The 21,621-nt window shown below is 36.3% G+C and overlaps 1 protein-coding gene across 1 annotated transcript in view; it reads right to left on the reverse strand.

Annotated features, from left to right (window-relative positions):
• OPHN1 (oligophrenin 1) overlaps positions 1-21,621 on the reverse strand; it is a 354,031-nt gene that overhangs the window by 230,013 nt on the left and 102,397 nt on the right. Inside the window, exon 11 of the mRNA XM_049767407.1 lies at positions 15,624-15,715. Within this exon, the coding sequence (XP_049623364.1) occupies positions 15,624-15,715 (92 nt within the window). The remainder of the gene's footprint in view (positions 1-15,623; positions 15,716-21,621) is intronic.

Consider the following 21,621-nt stretch of genomic DNA (forward strand, 5'->3'; position numbering starts at 1 on the left):
AAGGCAGTGGTGGGATACAGTGTCAAAACACAATGAAATGAATGCTTTTTGAAGATTATACCCAACCAGACACACTATCATGTTTGAAGGAAGTACTTTTATGAGGTGAATACCACACTCATTCCCAAAGATGGCGAAGACACCACCAAGATAAAAAACTACAGACCACTCTCACTAATGAACACAGATGCAAAAATCCTCAACAAAATCTTAGCAAACCGAATCTAACAATGCATCAAAAAGATTATACACCAAGTGGGCTTAATCCTAGAGATGCAAGAATGGTTCAACATATGCAAATCAATCAACATTATATATCACATCAACAAGAAAAAAGACAAAAAACACATGATCATATCAGTCAATGCAGAGAAGGCATTTGAAAAAAATCCAACACCCATTCATGCTGAGAACACTCAGCAAAATTAGGCTGGAAGGAACCTTCCTCAAGATAGTTCCAGCTATCTATAAAAATCCCACAGCCAACAATATACTTAATGGTAAAAATCTGAAGTAATTTTCACTAAGGTAAGGAACTAGGCAAAGCTGCCCACTTTCTCCACTCTTATTCAAGACAGATTTAGAAGTCCTAGCAATAGCAATCAGACAAGAGAAGAGAATCAAAGGAATCCATATAGGAAAATAGAAAGTCAAACTATCTCATTTTGGAGACGATATGATGATATCGTCTGAAAAAAACTAAAGAGTCCACAGTAAAACTCCTAGAAACTATTCACAATACAGCAAAGTGGCCGACTACAAAGACAATATACAAAAGATAGTAGCATTCCTCTACACAAATAACAAAGCAGAGGAGAAAGAGATTAAGGAGTAAATCCCATCTAAAAGAGTATCCAAAAATATTAAGTATCTAAGAATCAGCCAGGAGTAACCCCTGAGCACCGCCGGGTGTGGCCCAAAAACCAAAAAAAAAAAAAAGAAAGAAAGAAAGGAACTCTCATTCACTGCTGGTGGGACTGCTGTCTGGTTCAGCCCTATGGAAAACAGTATGGAGAGTGCTTAGAAAACTCAGAATTGAGTTTCATATCACTAGCAATTGCACTCCTGCGTATCTATCCCCAAGAAGGAAGGCTATTCATCCCAATGTATGTGTGCACTCCACTATTTATCGCAACACTCAGCACAATAGCTAAAATTTGGAACCAACCTCAATGACCAACAGCAGATGAGTGGATCATGAAGATGTGGTATTTATACACGATGGAATACTACATAGCAGTGAGAAATGATACAATCATGGATTTTGCAGCAACATGGATGGATCTCAAAGTATTATGTTAAATGAAGTAAGGCAGAAGGAGGATAAATACAGAATTATAGCATTTCTTTGATGTATATAGAATAGAAACCACATTCACATATAGTACTCCACAAACAAATACCAGCGTCGAAAGGGTAGAAACTCCAAACACCACAGGTACCAGAATATAATGAGGAGAAGTGGTCAAATGAAGTGGAAGGGCAACAACACAAAGCTGCAACTATCCACCATAACTTAAAGAAACCAGCAATGATTAACAGCAGGTTAGAGTGAACAGGCATGCAATAAACCTCTATTTCAAAGCCCTATAATATGGTCCTAATTGATTTATCCACAGAACCAAGTATGGAAGATTAGAAGCGTGGGTCTCCTGCTGTAGTGATTACAAACAATATGTTTTAGTGAAAAATTTTTACCAGGTATAATATAACCCTTCAGCTTTTTTTGTTCACAGTCGTCCTTGGAAACACAGGGTAGACACCCTAATTTTAAACCTTGATGTTCAATCATATAGTGCTCATTATGACAGTGTCTCGGTAAAATACTCTAATTAACCCATGATCTTTTTGTTTATTTCTTCTATTAGGACCCAAAGCATACGATCATTCAGACCACTGGAGCAGTAAATGGTGCACCACAGACTTACTTTACAGCTTCCATTCATTGAACATGTTTTTGCAAACTACTACTTGCTTTTGTTTCTTTTTTTCTCCTTTTACCCCCCTATTTCTTTCTGCCCCTCTCTTCTGGATTCTTCTTTAACAATTCAATCTTTTTTAACTTATTTATACTGTAATTACTTATTCTTTTTTCTCCCCTCTTATGTTTTCTCCCCTCTTTCTCCTAATCTGTATCAAACAATTATTTATCTTTTCGCAACTCAATTAATTATCTCATTAGGCTCAGACCCAGCCTATGAGGCTCAGGGTTCAGGACTTTAACAATAACCTAAGAATAGATCAATTAACATCGGTCTTTATGTGGACATGAGTTTGTAGACAGTGGATTCCCCTCTAATTGCCAAACCTAAAATGTAAACAATCCATGCCTAAAGTGTATATAGCCCCTCAGAAATATTGTCCGCCTTCCAGAAATGCTAATATCTTTTCATCCCCCAACCCTGATCCGATATTTCTACTTATCTCAACCTCTTTACCCTCAGTTCTTAATTCATTAGGTACCGAGATGGACCTCCTCCTCAATAAGCCACCATCCAGCTCCCAAAGCAAAAGGGCACCCTCTCAGTCCCACGTTTCATGTACCAGCAAGAAACTACAATCAACACTTCTAATGACTCATCCTTTGTGGCCCTCCTTCTCACCTTCTCGAATGTGGATTGTTATATGCTACCGATTCAGCCCCAGAAGGACCCCCAGCCCAAGGCCACTACCTGATCCCTTATGGTCACAATTCATCTCTCAAACTCAACAAGACCACGGTGTGTGATGAAAATGGATACCATTTTCATGGATACCACCCCCACAAGAATATCTCAAAAGACTTAATATGTTTAATACTTCAATAATAATACCACCTAGTCTGTTTATTCCTAAACATAAGAGCCTCTTAAATAACTTATTTTCTTTAATTCCTTGTTTAAAATTATTTTTAGTTATTTCATATATATATAATCTTTCTCCTCTTTAACTTCGCCTGTTCTTGTTTTACTTGGTATGAAAACCTACAAGAAAACGTCCTGCCTGGGATAAAAAGCTCAGGTAAAATCAAGGGTGCAGAGATTGTATAGCTTGACATTCTTACCCTCAAATGCACCAGCAATATCATTTGGCACTATTTTTTGGAAAGGCATACTAAAAAATAAGGGAAATTTTACATATAGAAACAAGCTCTTATCTACTATGGATAAGAACCCATAAATTGCATAATACATGGGGCACCTCCAACCTAAGCATGTGTCATGTGGACCCAAACTAGATTCCATGTGATTAGACAGCGACCATCCAACCCAGAACTACAGATACCAGATGTGGAACTGACAGAGGTCCCAACAACAGCACCAGGAACCAAACTCCTCCCTGGGAAATTCCTAATACTGCTCTGGCACCAACTAGCAACAGTTTTGATATGACATCTTGACATAAGGAAATGGCAGCAACTTGATCTAAGACAGAGTTGCCCTATCTTATCACCTAATAGTAGGATGAAATCAGAAGGCATGTCATCCATTGCTCTGTGCAAAAACCAAAATTGCTAACTACAAAAGAGTGACTTTGACAAACATAGACTGGGCAGAACATATTGAGGAACCAATAAAGCAATCCTAGTTTAGGCCTCAGCCTAGGACTCATACAAAAACCAAGATCTCTAATTCCAGAGGTCTGACTTTTACAATTGTGACAAAGCAGAACTTCTAGAACCATGCTATCCAACGCTTTGTCCTAGGATCTGAGCAAAAACCAAGATCACAAATTACAGAAGACTGATTACAACATAATGGAGCAGAACTTCAACTGTAAAGAAAAGCTCTCTCCTAGCATTCATCTTATGACCTACGCAAATACCAAAATCTCTAGCTACAGAGGTCTGATGTTATCATCCACAACTGAGCAGAAAGTTTCCTAGTACCATAAGAAGATCTTGGGGTGTGAAAATGAGCATGTGTGAAGCCTGTAGATATTCCCATGGTAGTATGCTTCAAGGGCGGAGAAACCCTGTATCTCTTAGGCCAAGGAAATTCCCTTTCTAATTTCCCCAGTAGTTATTGTGCCTTTGCAAAAGACAAACAAACAAGCAAAAAAAAATAAAATAAACCAACACAAACCTTTTTAGTAGTGGATGGCTTGTTTTTTGTTTGTGTTGCTTTTTGCCTTTTTTTAATTTGGGTATTTGACATTTTTGTTGTTGTCATTGTTGCATCTTGCTTTGGTTTTCTTTTGCTTTGTTTTGTTTTTGGTATATTTTGTGTATTTCATAGTTGCTGGTTTTGGTTCTTTGGGTTTTTTGGTATTTTTGTGGCTGCTGCTTTGTTGCTTTTTTGTTTTTGTCTTGTTTTTTTAAATGTTTCTTCTTTTATCCCTTCTTCTAAATTGATATTTATAAAACCTAGACAAACTCCTCCTAGTCTGTTTGTTTTCTTGTGTTTTTTTCTATTTTCCATTTTCTTTCATTATATATCCAACAGAACCATCTTGTTCAGCCTCATAATTTGAGGAAGGAAAATGGATGATACCAGGACTGGACAGTTATATGAACATTTAGTGAACATTTTAAGATATGATCAGACATGAACACCAAACCTAAAGTCAACAACAACAGACTCAATACCCAATCTACAACAAGCTGTACAAATGGGGACCAGTTATACTAGCATTAGTGGGGGTAAAGTGGAAAGATATGGGAGGTATACTGGGAACAGGGGTGGGGGGAGGGCAACACTGGTGGTGGGAATGCCCCTCATTCATTGTCACTATGTGTCTTAAAGATTATTTTGAAAGATTTTTAATTCACTTTGGCCACAATAAAAATATTTAAAAAATAAACAAAAAAGAATTTTAAATGTAAGAGGGGAAAATATGGAACTAGAGACAGAAATTTAATTTTCTTGTAAACACCTTGGTATCACACAGTCAGAGACATTAAATATTCAGGAGGGTGCTACTAAGTCAATGGTCATTTCTATGATAAAAGAAATTAAATTCCCTTTACTGCCTTACCTACCTTACCTATGCCAGAAGTTGTTGGGACCTGAGAAAAAGAATCATGGTTACTAATAATAAGAATTAATTTCATTAAAATCAAATTTAGACATATATGCTTCACACAGAAATAAATTAGACTCATAATAAGAAATTTAAAATGGGGCAAATAATAGTAGTTTGTTATTCATACATCCTAAAAATACCCTTTGCCTTAGTCTTCTCTTAAATGATTTGTTCATATTATATTGCAATTCAACCATAAATTTTCTTTCCATTAATCTAATATTTTGTTTAATTGTTTTATGTCATAGGTGTATAATGCATAAAGATAATTTGGAAACATTTACTAAATTTCGATGAATTACCTGAATCAAACAAGATTTCTCCAAAGTAAATCCATAATTTATATTTATAAATTTTTGAACCGTACCTGGTAGATCTCAGTGCTTTCTCCTGGCTCTGTACTCAGGGTTCACTCCTGCAGGTTACAGGACAATATAGCGTAGCTGGGATCAAACTTAGTTTGGCTTAATGCAAAGAATGTAGTCTAGAAGCTTTATAACCATTCCAGGTACTTTAAAACTTAAAGAACTGAGGGAACCCAGCAAGAAGCACCAAGCAGCAGTGTGATGAGTAGTGCCTGCCCTGCTGCCCAGATTTGACCCAGAGAGAGGTGCTGAGTATCATCATGTTGAGCCTCTCCCACGCCTCAGAGGCAAAAGCAGTGGTGCCCACCGCATGAACTGGAATAGAGCCAGCCAGACATGAGCAATGAGAACACTCCGCAGTAACGTGCATATCCTCTAGTCAATAAAACCCAGAAAAACATAGAAAACAACACACTGCATAAGACACAATAGAGAAATAACAGAGAACACGACCATGCTTAGAAATGATGGTATTTCTGCAGACCAAAAAATACCAGCCACCTATGTAGCCTTTCTGCTAAATACTTTAGAGAGGAAATCTAAAGTTCAAAGAACCCAAATATACCATGGAACAAACTAAATGATGCAAAAATAAAAATAAAGAGGATATGAAATTAGAAATGAAAAACTGAAACTGAAATAAAAAGGAATGAAATACTTAGTAGACAAAATGAAAACCCTAGTTTGAATCCAGCTAAGGTTTATGAGATCATCAAAAGCACAGCTACAGAGTGAATTGGAGTCCTGTCAAGGAACTGTAGCTGAACACTTAAAACAGTCTCATACAACAATTTTCACAACATGAAGACTACATAGAACCCCATAAAACATTGTGACAGAAAATTCTACTTCAGAAGACCCACCCAACACCTGCCACTTACCTAATATCACTGAACAAGGACTTTTGAGATAAAGCATTAAGGATGTTCAAAGAACTTAAATGAACAATGGAATGATAGCCCATAGAAGTCAAGAGGACATGGGAGTAGAAATGAAAATAATTCAAACAAAAATATCAGGGCTGTAAAGGTTTTGGTGAAATAAAAATCTCACTGAAAAGTGTCCCCTGCAGAGTAACTAACAACTGCTGAGGACAGAATTAACTATGGAGAAGATGAGCTGCATAACTCCTGCATACAATAGAAGAGGTTGGAAAAATCTTCAAATGGGTTTTGAGTATTGGCTCTGATTCACTGTGTGTCTGAAACAAAAATATGAAGGACTTTCTCAATGAAAATGGTTTCAATAAAATAAAATGTAAAAAGGAAAAAACTAAATAGATAACAATATATCTCTAGGACAAATTCAATAGAAACAACATAAGAATCATTGGGTTCCCAGAGAGCTAGGAAGAAAACACCAATAAAAAGAATCAACAGTCTCCATTTAAAAACAGTCTCCATTTTAAAAACTGCAAGGGGATTAGCTCTCCCGCGCATACAATAAATATTGATAGTATTCTATGCATATATTTTACATATGCATAATATCCATCTTATATTGTGCCCTTGACACTGCCCTACAAAACTCATTTCTAGTCCTTTATGGTCTCATTCCCTACCATTATTCCCCCCATTTACTGTTTTTACCTTCCATTCTGAACAGGTCAAATCACAGACCAAAGTGGTTCACTGAATTTAACAGCCTACCAAACTATTTCAAAATTTCCCCTCTATGTATGTTTTGTCTGTCCTTCTCTTTGTTATCTGTTTAATAAGGAAGTCTGTAGAAGTATCCCTCCATCTAAAGTTCATGTTAGAACCAAGTCAAAAGTGTTGTTGGACTTGTTCTAGCATCCCCATAGGCACCAATCACAACATGTGGCATTGTTTCTCCTTTACATAGGCACATTAAAATAGGAAATTACTATATACAAACACGTTCTTATCTAATTGAGATGGGAACACACAAATCCTGTAATGCAGTGGGACCTTACACCCTGAACATTATCATAATGACCTGGCTCAGGCCTCTGAAAACAGGCATTGTCCATTTACCCATGAACCAGTAATGCCATCTACAAAACAACCACAGTTGTGTACTACATCACTTGAAAGCAATCCTCTACCAGGTAAGACCCTTCCACTGCTCTAGCATAGACCTACTCAACAGAGACTTCCCTTAACACCCAGAAGAAGCCTTAGAAAGAACAATGACCTGCTTTCAGGACCAAGCTCTCTGCATCACCCTCTAATTGTGAAGTGAAACTAAAGGACACTCCAAATCATCCTGACTTTGATATGGGATATGGACATATTCCAGGATCCATTGCCACAGAAACCTGACACCGACAACAGTGACTGTGTGAAAAATAAAAGTGCATTGGCACTACAGACAATGACTTGGTTTGGACTACCTAGTATTCCTGGAGCCTAGTCTTATGCCAGAAAACTTCAGGGTAATGTCTCCTTGCATTTAGGCCAAGGCTTTTCCTTTCCATGCCCCCTATGCAAAGGCTGCTGTGGGCCTATGCAAAAAATTGCCACTCTAACACCGTATTTGCCATGCTCCTTTGACTCATCCTTAATGAAATAATGTATTATGAGCAACTGTGTCAACAATACTATAGCCTTAATGTTAAAGGAGTTACATAAATTTTGTGGCTTTAGATTGCTTTGTGTACTGCTAAGAAATGTTACAATGTACTACAATCTGGGGATGTGAGGGACAAAGTGATTGTGCATGTGTTTTATTTTATTTTTCTTAATGTTTTTTGGCTGAAAATTCAAAATTAAGATGTCAGCAAGGGGATTTCTTTTGAGAATTCTGTTTATGGGTAATTGTCTTCCCACTGTAACTTCACCTTATCCTCTTTCTTTGCATCTTTGTCTTCATAAAATAAAAAATAAAAAGTAAAGAATAAATAGTCAAGGACATTACTGCTGAGAAATTCCCAGAACTAAAGACTGCATGCAGTTATATCCCAGGTGCACCAAGAGTACCAGATAAAAGAGATCAAAAGAAAAGCTTCCCTAGGCACAGACGATTGAAAATACTGAAAATGAGAGATAGGGTTAGAATATGAAAAGAAACCCAACTGAAAAAGGAAATTATATACAAAGATGTATCCTTAAGATTTACAACAAATGTATAACAAAAATAAACCTAAAGGACTGAAGGCAGTGGTGGCATATAGTGATAAATCTCAATGAAATGAATTATTTGCCAAGAATAATTCACTCAGGCAAACTTTAATTCAGGTTTGAAGGAACGATATTAAGCTTTAAAGAAAAACAGCTCAGAAACTCAAACTAAAAATCAACCTTAAAAGAACTGAAGTGTCTGCATTAATGAGAGCCAGATCCAACAAATACAGCAAACTCCTACAATAAGATGACAATCCCCTCACAATCATCTCTCTAAATGACAATGAACTGAATGCACCACGTAAATGCAAAATAAATCAAAATGTGGAAGCCAACGTTTTGCTGCCTGCAAGAAACACATCTGAAAGTCAAAGCAAATAAGATTCAAAGTCAAAGGTTGGAGTATAAACATTCAAGCAAATAACTGTCCTATCACATCACCTAACACTAAATGGAAATCAGAAGATGTATCGTCCTTTGAACTGTGAAAAATAAGAGCACAGACTACAGAAAACTGACTTGGACAAATGTGACTGGGCAGAACTTACCTTGGGACCAATAAGGAAAACCCTACCCTAGGCTGTAGCCCAGGAGTCTTATTAAAAAAAAAACAAGATTTCTTATTACAGAGGCCCAACTTTGACAACAGAGACTGAGCAGAACCCTTGGATCCATAATATCCTACCTAGGCTTCGGCTTAGGGACTGAACGAAAACAGGGAGCACTTGCTACAGAAGACTGAACACAACAACAATGATGGAACAAAACCTCTAGAACCCTAAAAACTCTATCCTAGACCTTGTCCTATGACCTGCGCAAATACCAAGATTGCTAGCTACAGTGGCCTGTTTTTCTCACCTACAACTAAGAGGAAAGTTTCCTGGCACCACAAAAAAAGCCCTTGGAATGGGGTAACAAGTATATATGGAGGCAGTGGTTAATCCCATGATGGTATGTTTCAGGAAGGAGAGACCCTGAATCTCTTAGGCCACAGGAATTTCCTTTCTTCCCCAATACTTACTGTGCCTATGCAAAAAAAAAAAACAGTGGGGGGAATGCCAAACCCTGCCACTCCAGCACCCCTTCTTTTTCTTGTTTTGTTTTGATTTGTTAGTTTTTGACTTTATTTTCCTTCTCTTTTTTCTTCCACTTTTTTCTTTCTTTTTCACTCTTGTGATTATTATTTGGTGATATTTTTCTTTGCCAGGTGCATTTTTCCATCCCTCTCTTTCTTTTTTATTTTTCTCTTCTTTCTTTTTTTGGTAGTTGCTACCAAGTTTTTTCTTCCTTTTTTCATATCCTTTTTTTTATCTCCAAAGACAACAGAATAGATACCCAATCTACAACAAGCTGTAAAGTGGAGACCAGTTACACTAGTATTTGGGGGGGGGGGGTAAAGGAGGAAGATATAGAATACATGCTGGGAACATTTGGAACAATATACAAACTCGAATAGCTAAAGTACTCCTTGGGAAAAGGAATATGGGAGGCATTACATTCCCCCATTTTAAGCTGTATTACAAAGCAATAATTATAAAAACAGCATGGTATTGGAATAAAGACAGACCCTCAGATCAGTGGAATAGGCTTGAGTACTCAGAGAAGGTTCCTCAGGCATATAACCACCTAGTTTTTGATAAATGAGCAAGAAATCATAAATGGAGCAAGACAAGCCTATTCAACAAGTGGTGTTGGCACAACTGGTTAGCCACTTGCAAAAAACCAAACTCAGACCCCCAGCTAACACCCTGTACAAAGGTAAAATTCAAATGGATTATAGACCTTCATATCAGATCTGAAGCTATAAGGTATATAGAACAACATGTAGGTGAAACACTCCAGGACACTGAGACTAAAGGCATCTTCAAGGAGGAGACAGCACTTTCCAAACAAGTGGAAGCAGAGATAAACAGATGGGACTATATTAAGCTGAGAAGCTTCTGCATCTCAAAGGAAATAGTGCTCAGAATACAAAGGCCACCCACTGAATGGGAGAAATTATTCACCCAATACTCATCAGATAAAGGAGTAATATCCAAAATTTACAAGGTACTGACAGAACTATACAAGAAAAAAACAACTAACCCCATCAAAAAATGGGGAGAAGAAATGAACAGACACTTTGAAAAAGAAGAAAGGCAAATGGCCAAAAGGCACATGAAAAGATGCTCAACATTACTAATCGTCAGGGAGATGCAAATCAAAACTACCATGAGGTACCACCTCATGCCACTGAGATTGGCACACATCACAAAAAAGGAAAACAAGCAGTGCTGGCGGGGATATGGAGAGAAAGGAACTCTTTTTCACTGCTGGTGGGAATGCCGTCTAGTACAACCTTTATGGAAAGCGATTTGGAGATTCCTTCACAAACTGGAAATTGAGCTTCCATACGATCCAGCTATACCACTCCTAGGAATATACCTGAGGAACACAAAAATACAATGCAAAAAATCCCTTCCTTACACCTATATTAATTGCAGCGCTATTTACAATAGCCAGACTCTGGAAACAACCAAGATGCCCTTCAACAGATGAGTGGCTGAAGAAACTGTGGTACATATACACAATGGAATACTATGCAGCCATCAGGAGAGATGAAGTCATGAAATTTTCCTATACATGGATGTACATGGAATCTATTATGCTGAGTGAAGTAAGTCAGAGGGAGAGAAAAAGACGCAGAATCACTCATCTATGGGCTTTAAGAAAAATGAAAGTCATTTTTAACAGTATCTCAGAGACAAGAGAGATGAGGGCTGGTAGGTGTAGCTCATGACATGAAGCTCATCACATAGAGTGATGAGTGTAGTTGGAGAGATGACTACACTGAAAACTACCATAACAATGTGAATGAATGAGGAAAGTAGAAAGCCTATCTCGAGTACAGGTGTGGGGGGGTGGGGAGGAGGAAGATCTGGGAAATTGGTGGTGGAAATGTTGCACTGGTGAAGGGGGGTGTTCTTTACATGACTGTAATCATACAAATATAATCATATTTGTAATCACGGTGTTTAAATAAAGATAATTATGAAAAACTCAGAGCAAATATTAATGAATTATAAACAAAAATTCAAAAGATCAATGAAAGTAAGAGTTGGTTCTTTGAAAAAATAAACAAGATGATAGACAACAAGGAAGACTCACAAAGAGAAACTTAATAAAACAAATTAAAAATAAAAAGGTGGAGTTTACTATAGTTTACTACTGCAGAAAGTCAAAGGGTAATCAGGATTACTTTTAGAAACTTTATGCCACTAAACAACAGAACCATGAAAGAAAGGGATAAATTCTTAGACTCCTATGACCTCCCAGAGTTGGAAAAAAAATATAATCTGGAACATCTCAACACACCTATCTCTATTGGGGAATATAAAATGGTAATCAAAAAGAATCCCAAGTAAAGATGCTATATTCACATGGATTCACTACTGAATTCTTTCAAACGTTTCAAGAGGACCTACTGCTAATTCTTTTTGAGCTCTTCCAAGAAATTAAAGAAAGAAAAACACTCAAAAATCGTTAGTATGAAGCTGTCATCACTCTGTAACAAAAGCAGAGTTGCCACAAAAAAATTTACAGTCCATACCTTGGATGAACACACATGCAAATATCCTCAACAAAATTCTAGAAAATAGAATCTCACGGCTCCTCAAGAAGGTCACACATGACCAAGTAGGATTCATTTCAGAGATGTAAGGATGGTTCAACATATGAAAGTCAACCAACATCACACATCATATCAACAAAAGAAAAAATAAAAATCATATGATTGTATCAATAGATGTAGAGAAATCAATTGATATGTTCTAATACATATTCATTATAAAAACTCTCAAAATATGGGAATGGAAAATTTTTCTCAACATAGCCAACGCCATTTAACATGATATATATTATACTCAATTTGGAAAAACTAAAAGACTTTCTTCTAAGATCTGACACACACTTTTTTTCTAAGAACTGGCAAAACACAGGGTTTCCCTTCTGCCACTTCTATTAAAATAGTACTGGAAATATGTGGCATAATAATCAGAAGAAAACTATACCAAAGGCATCTAGATAAGAAAGGAAGAAGTCAAGCTTTCATTGGTTGCAAATGACTTGATAATATATTGAGAATAATATCTTAAAGATACCAAAAGCTTCTAGAAATAATAGATTTATCAAAGAAATAGGAAGGATACAAAAATAACACTTAAAATTCCATGTTTGAATATGCAAATTTGAAAGAAAATTCCATTTAAAAATATTCCATTCACATGTGCTTCAGAAACATCAAGTACCTTGGAATCAACTTAAGTATAGAAGCAAACCAAACCAAAGAAAAATATAAAATACTGCTTCAAGTGATAAAAGAAGACACAAGAAAATTCAATCATAAAAATTACTTATAAATTTGGAAATATAACAAAATTAAAAAGGCAATTTAAAAATTTTAAAATTTAAAAGCACTGTACATATTTAATATAATTCCTGTAAGGATACTAATGATATTTTTTAAAGAAGTAGATCAAACACTCCAAAACTTCATCTGGAGTAATAAACAGCCACAGAGAGTTATATCAATCCTTGTGGAAAAGATGGTAGGCATCACTTTCCCCAATGTTAAATTGTACTATAAAGCAATACTAATTAAAACAGCATAGTATTAGAATAAAGAAGACCCTCAGATAATTGGAATAGACATGAGTGAGTATTTGGAGACGGAACCTCAGGTATTCAGCCAATTCTTTCTTAAAGGGAAAAGAAATTCAAAGTGGAGCAAGGAAAGCTTGTATAACAATTGGTATTGTGAAACTGGTCAAATACAGGCAAAAAAGTGAATTCAGATCTTACTTTAACGTGATACATAAAGGTCAAATAAAATGGATTAAAGAACTTGATATCAGATATGAAACTATAAGATACTGTATTTCCCGGCGTATAAGATGACAGGGTGTATAAGACGACCCCCTAATTTTGCAGTTAAAACATAGGTTTAGGCCTATATTCGCTGTATCAGACAGAACGTTCCTGTGCTGCAACTGTATGTACCACAGTGAGCCAATCACAAGCAAAGTTTCAAAGGTAATACTGTAATAGACTTCCTCTCTGACTCTAGCCAAATGGAGCAGGCTTTTTACAATGTAGATTCGGGTCCAGAACATTGTCTAATTTGCATGCATATAAAGCCTGCTTGGATTGGCTGAGTTAGAGAGGTGGTCCAAGCAGCCTTGCAGTGATTAGTGCAGGATCGAGTTGGAAAATTCGTTTTGTGGCAATATTCAGACAATTTTTGTTTAGCGGCATATTGAAACATTTTTCGGGATATACTCGGCGTCTAAGATGACCCCCGATTTTCGGTTGACTTTTTTTTGTTTCAAAAGTTGTCTTATACACCGGAAAATACGGTACATAAAAGAAAACATAGGCCAAAAAAAATTCAAAACTCTGAGAAAACAGCACTGTCCACGTAAGTAGATGTAGGTATAAGCAAATGACACTGCATTAAACTGAGAAACTTCTGCACTTCAAAGGAAACAGTAACTAAAATATAAAAGGTACACAAGAAATGTAGAAATTATTCATCCATTAGCCATCTGAAAAAGGCCTAATATCTAAGATATCTCAGGTACTGACAGAACTTAACAAGACAAAAACATCTAACCCCATCAAAAATGGGGAGAAGAAATGAACAGACACTTCCTCAAAGAAGAATTACCTTGTATATCTTAGATATTAGCCCCTTATCTGATGGGTTTTGGGTGAATAGTTTCTCCCAATACAAAGTGGCCTTTGTATCGTAGTCTCTATTTTCTTTCAAGTACAGAAGTTTCTCAGCTTAATAAAGATTCTCAACAAAACCCTAGCAAATAGGATCTAATGCCTCATCAAGAATGTCATGACATGACCATATAGGTTTCATTCCAGGAACGCAAGGATGGTTTAACATACATAAATCAATCAACATTATGCACCATATAAACAAAAGTATAAATAAAAACTGTATGATCATATCAATAGATGCAGAGAAGGCATTCAATAAAGCCCAACACCCATTCATGATAAAAATTCTTAACAATATGGGAATGGAAGCAACTTTTCTCAATATAGTCAAGGCCATCTACCACAAGCCAATGGCAAATATCCTCAATGGAGATAAACTAAAAGATCTTTCTCTAAAATCTCATAGTAGGCAAGGCTGCCCCTCTCACCACTCCAATTCAACATAGTACTGGAAATACTTGCCTAAACTTTACATATCAAACTTTACCCTCAAACATTATGGATTATTCTTTACATATTACAAAACCCACCTCTTCACACTAACCTATTCTCCAGCCCTGGGGGCTTTCCTATCTTCCCAATAAATACTGCACTCTTGCCCAGCTTTTCTCTCTTGCTCCACATGGTGAAAGGTCCCAGGACCTGTGTTTCATCTCTCTCCAGACTGGTTTGGATTATTTCCTGCAGGATCTTTCTTCCACATCTGCTTACCCTTTCCCTTTGCAATTGTAGCTTGAGGAATTATTTACATATATGGATGGATATGGAGAGTATTATGCTCACTGAATGAGGCAGAGGGAAAGTGGTAGACATAGAATAATCTCATTCATTTGTGGGATATAAGAAATAAAATGAAAGTATGGTAATAATTTACAGAGCTAAAAGAGTGAAGGCCAGATATATCAGTCCATAGTAGAAAGTTTGCCACAAAGAATGGTATATGCAGTTTGGGTAGAAAAGTGTTCACTGTGACAATGATAGTTGGAACTTATAACTCTGGACAAGAACTAGTGCTGAAAGGAAATAAAGTGATATGAAATGTACCCAATCAATAAATATAGTGCAAACTATATTGTAAAAAAAGGAAGAGAGAAAGAGAGGTTAAATATCTGCCCCATAGGCAGTTGAGGAATGGAGTGAGATGCGGAGGCAGAAAATCTAGGGAAATTCATGGATGGAAATAGTCACTGATGATGGTTGGTGTACACTTTAGCACTAAAATTCAATTATGAACGATTTTGCATCCATGGTACTTAAATAAAATATGTAATAAAAATTAGTTCATTTTCAACAATAAAAGGTGACCAAAAATTAAAGAAATACCTTGGTTCATTTCCTAGGAGGGAGGGACTAAGGAATGGAGATTGTAGAACTGAAAATTCACTTCAGTGAAGCTTACCTTTCATTAGTTTCTATATCAAAGCAGAATCGCTTGTCAATGGAATCTGTCTTCCTTCGCACACAGTACTTCAGAGTTAAATCCAAGGGTCCCTGATATAAGAGAAAGATTAGATGAGGTGAGTTTAGAAAACAAATCAACAGAATAAACTTCAGCCAGGGAATCAGAGGCAATGTGTAATCTTACTAAGAACCTTACCTTCAAAAAGTAGTTTTGATAAGACAGATAATGGTTTGCTCTGTACAAGAATCAATGTTTGAGACAAGGAGAAGTGCACAGGGTAAACCAACACTCATTCCCAAGCATAATAGATTGAATAGAGAGCTCATTGTATGATAAGTGAAATATAGGAGAATGAATTTCCCAAAGGATTTTAAAGTCAATAATATTATCAAGTATACAAAATATAATTTCCTTAATTTCTAGGTAGCAAGATGGCATTAAATTAAGCGTCTTTTTGCAACAATTTATTGTTGAAGTAGTTGATGAAAAAAGAAAACAACGGGGTGTTCTTTTCTATAACTGAAACCCAACTACAAACATTTGTAATCATGATGCTTAAAAATATATATTATTAAAAAAAACTTAGAATATTAAAAATAAGCATTTCTTTTTTTCTAACCACCAAATTCTTGAGATTAAGGCCCAAAAATAATCTCTTCAAAAGTAGCATGAAAATAGGGAAAATGTGTAAAAATTTTTGTTAGCATTAAATTTGACATTTCATACGTGGAGGACAGTATAGATAACTTAAACCTACTTTTGTTGCTGGGCCACACAGTTGTGTTTATGGTTTGTTTCTGGGTTTTCTGCTCAGGAATCATAGCTGTCAGGGCTTTAGCTACAATATAGCCAGGAATTGACATAGAAGGCAAGTTTCCTATCTATTGCTCTATCTTTCAAGCTCCCCTAACCACCTTAAACTTGTGGGCAATTAACAAGATTGACAACCACTATGTTCATAAATAAAAATCTCTCAATCTCATGTTATTTAATTTTCTTCTAAACTGCAAACAGAGACAATGATTGTAGTAGAGGAAAATATGCAATATATCCATTACGTACAATGAGTAATATTTAGAGGGGGATAAAGTTCATAGAGGTAAAACTTTATTTATTGAAAATCTCCAGAGTAAATAAAATACAAATAGGAATATACTAAGAAAACCATTATTGGATTCTGGAATCTTGCATTATGTTATTAAGAAGCAATTATGTGGGGCTGGAGAGATAGCATGGAGGTAAGGCATTTGCCCTTCATACAAGATGGTTATCGGTTCGAATCCCAGTGCCCCATATGGTCCCCAGTGCCTGCCAGGAGCAATTTCTGAGCCTGGAGCCAGGAATAACCCCTGAGCACTGCCGGGTGTGACCCAAAACCACAAAAAAAGGAAGCAATTATGTGAGCCAATACAAAGCAATTCTCCTACCCCTTATTATAACTTTATAATATTTTAGATGGGAATAAAAGTATACATTACTCAATTTCAATGTTTTAATTTTAGAAACACAAAGTATCTCATATGCACCTAGAATATGTCATCCAAAGTGGTTCAAATTGGCTAATTTACTAATTTGACACTTCTCCATTTGGGGCTCCTGTACATTAAACAAGCTCTTTAGTATGCATTCCCCACATGTAAGCTATCACAATCTTTCAAGATGAAGAATAGTTAATATATCAGTACACATTTTCCCTCTTAAACTCAAGTACCTCAGCTTTAGGGTTATATCAAAACTCAACACATTGGCCCTACCCATCACTACAGCTAAATCTCCAAACGCCCATCTATTCATGTATTATTAGAGAAATATATACGATTTTCACATACTTATTATGTTCTTTCATGACTGTATATCGTATACTATTTCCTTAAAACAAAATAATTATCACTGTTGTTGTATAGACTACCACTACTATGAAGTATAAATTTATGATTGTAAACTGCATTTCATCTCTCATTTCTCAAAAATCATTCTCCATTCCAAAACATTACCTACTGTATATTTTTCGCATGTGAATGTTTCTGTTATTATCCTACAATATTGCCTTGCCACTATTTAAACCACCCAGCTTCAGAGTTTCACAACTATTCTATGAAGAGACTCCAAGCACAGTTGTTATTAAACCAACATTTCTCCAAAGGAGAAAGCTGGAAGCATTACAGTCCACTTGAGTGATAGGCAAGCAGCAAAGACCCCATAGTTCTGAAGCCTTGTAAGTTGACCCCACACACCACAGACCCCACAGAATCCATATAAATGACCCAACTTCACTGCATCATTACTAATTTAGGAAAAGACAAAAAAAGTCAATAAAGCCCCCAGCTATGTCAGTCTTTGAGCTGAAAACTCTAGGGTCCTTTTACAGGGAAAGTGGGTGGCCTCCACCTACCCCTTGTACTGCCAGAAGCCCTGGCAGATGCAGATGCACCCACAACCCACAACCTACACCATGTAAACAGCCCAGGTTCACAGATTCACGTTTAAACTCAGAAGAGAAGATAAACCAATTAAAGTTACAGGTACACCGATCTTAAGGTTGTAATCTCTGGTGGTGTGTGCCCAACAATCAACCCACTTCTACTAATCTAAAGCACGTAAATCGTATGTTCCTGTGATATATCCAATATGTAGAGTATAGTACTAACAGCCAGTGGGACAACAAGTTAGATGGTAAAGTAGCACAGAAACCCTAAGTTCAACTAGCCAAAAAAAGCATAAAACTGAAAATACAACAGCTAAATAAACATCCAATGACTTTAATAACATGCTGTGAGATATAACAATTTTCACAAAATTTCCTTGATGTTTAAATTGATTTAATTAATCATGATTTACAAAATTATTGAATTAGGCATATAATATTACAAGACCAATAAGACCACCAGTATTTCCTTAATTAATCATCTTGCCAGCCATCTTGAAAGGCATATTAGAACCACATTCATGGTTGCAGCTTAGATTTGTTTTTAGTGTTGTTTAGTCTGTGCTTTGGGGTTATAGACATACCACTAATATATATCACACATTAAACTGAAGCCTTAAGGCTTGCAGTCCCATTACAACCCTTTCTTATGATCATCCTCCCTACTTCATTTCTTTACTTCTCTGTCCTCCCTAAGCTATGTGGTCAAGGGTGATCTATGAACCACCCTTTGCTATATTACATTTCTTAATCAGTTATTATCTATAACACAGATTATCCCATGCTTTTCTTTCTTCTTCTGGCTTAATTCTCTCAATATATCTTCCAATTCTAACCATATTGAGTAAACTGCATGATTAATCATTTTCTTCAGTGGTGTACTATTTAATATATACCACATCTTCATTATCCATTCATCTGTAGTTGAACACATAGATTGATTTCTTATCATAACTACTGTACTATATTTTTACTGTAAAGTTTTAGTAGTGCTTTATATAACAAAAAAAATTTCCTGCAGCCTCTTCTGACACTACCGCCTGCACCCTGTCCCCCGTGGCATACTCAAATGCCGCTGTATGTGCCCCTTTCCCCCATGGTCTATTCCTTTGCTGGTAAGACCACCTGGAAGTCACCCCCAGAAAGCCCGGACACCCTAACTATGCAGAAGCCCCAATTTGGGAAGGGCAGGGAAGTAAGAGAAGGGTTTTAAGTCAGACCACAAGAAAGCCATCCATTTCACCAATAGGCCCACCCAGCTGCCTGTGTCACCCATACAGAGGCATGCTCAGATGCCAGGGAAGGAAGGAAAAGGTGTAAAGGTGAACAAAATGTAAATAGTACCTCCCCTCATGACCATTCACTGTGCCTCAACCACACAGATAAGAAGCTCATCCTTCAGATCAGGACATATTAGTGAAATATATATGTACATACTCAGGCCACAGACTGCCACCCTACAAACCCAACTAACACCTCATTTTATACCAGACAATCTTAGGCAGACCAGGCCCAAGCCTTTCTCATTCAGAAATATATAGCACCAAAACCAAAAGAAAACTCATCAAACTAAATTGCAACATCTCTATCATACGTGTGTACCTAGAATAAATAAAACCTAAAATATATCTACCAACACCCTGAAACACTAGCACTCCAAACCACCACATGCAAAAAACAATGAGACAAGTAAGGAAGACACCAGCAGCTGTGGATATGGACAGAACTCCTAAACAATTTCCAAGTCCTCCAAAATGCATGAACTTCATAGAGGAATACCTAAGATCAGCATTTAACATCTTACCAATGGAATTCAAAGAATCACTAACCAAAGAAATGAAATACATAGATGAAAAATTTAACTTAAAGAAGAACTCGATCAGAAGATGAAAAAGTCCATTCAAGAGGAACTAAGGAAACTAAAAACCATGCTAACAAACCACATTTGTATAATTACAAATATAGAGAATAATATAGATGAACTTGAGACAAAATGCAAGCCAGCAAAAATATAGAAATCAATAAAGAAATATTGGAAGAAAATGTAAGGTACTTAATAAACAAAGACAAAAGAAATAATCTACCACATATAGGAATTCCAGAAGGGAAAAGGGAAAAGGTGAAAAACAAGTAGTTAGAGAAATAATAGCAGAGAATTTTCCTACTCTCTGTAAAGAGGCACCTGTACAAATCCAAGAAGCAAAATGAGTTCTGAATAAAACAGATACGAATAGATAAACAACAAAACATATACTAATCCAAATGGTGAAAAACAAAGAGAGAGATAAAATATTTAAAGCAATGGGGAAGACGAAAAACCTCAAGTACAAAGGAAGGAACATAAAAATGAAACCATATCTCCCATTTGAAACGATTCAGGCAAGAAGACAGTAGAATGACAAATTTAAACTACTAAATGAAAAAAAAAAACTTCCAACCTAGTGTCAGCACCCAGAAAAACTCTCATTTACATGGGATAGAGGACAAAAACATTCTCAGATGAAAAGAACTTGCAATATTTGCGCTAATCAAACCGACTCTAAATTAACTACTTAAAGATCTATTATAGAATCCAAGTGCCCAATTGTAACAAAAACCATATACAATACAACAACATAACAATCCTTTATGTCAGGATTCTCCTTAAATGTCAATGGATTAAAATTCCCCATCAAAAGACACAGAGTAGAGGGTTGGACTAGGGGGAAACAATAAGGATATCTACTGCCTTCAAGGAACATATCTAAAAGATCAGGATAGACACGGGCTCAAAATAAAAGGAAGGAAATCAATTATTCAAGCCACTGTAAGAGAAAAAAAGGCTGGGACAGCCATGCTTATATCAGACCAAATCACATTTAAACTCATGACAATGCTCAGAGAAAAGGATGGAAACTACTTATTATCAGGGGAACATTAGCACAAGAAGTACTAACTCTAACCAACATTTATGCACCAAATGCAGAGCCAGCAAAATATGTAAGGCTTTTCCTCACAAAACTAAAAAAAACATATGGAAGGAAATGTGATAGTAGTAGAAGATTTCAACACACCATTATCACCACTAAACAGATTCATTAGGAAAAAAACACTAGTAAAGACATAAGAGCCCTAAGTGAGAAACTAGGAGAACTAGGACTAATGGATATATACAGGAATCTCCACCCTCAGAAAGCAGAATATACTTTCTACTCAAGTGCACATCAAACCTTCGCTAGAATAGACCATGCCAGAGTATATAAATCTAATTTGCACAAAGTCACAAATACAAGGATTGTAAGAAGCACCCTACCAGATCACAATGCAATTGTATAAATGTATAAAGAAAATCCATCACCTGGAGACTAAACAACATGCTACTTAATAACAGCTGAATAAAAGAAAAACCAAGGAAGAAGTAAAAAAGATTCCTTGAGGTGAACAATAATGAAGAAACAAATTGTTCAAATCTCTGGGACATAGCAAAAGCAATATGTAGGAGGAAACTAAGAGCAATACAGGCCTACATTAAAAAAGAGGAAAATAACAAAATCAACAGCTTAAAGGGATACCTTAAGGACATGGAAAAAC

The sequence above is a fragment of the Suncus etruscus genome, chromosome X (genome assembly GCF_024139225.1).
Source record: "Suncus etruscus isolate mSunEtr1 chromosome X, mSunEtr1.pri.cur, whole genome shotgun sequence".
NCBI lineage: Eukaryota > Metazoa > Chordata > Mammalia > Eulipotyphla > Soricidae > Suncus > Suncus etruscus.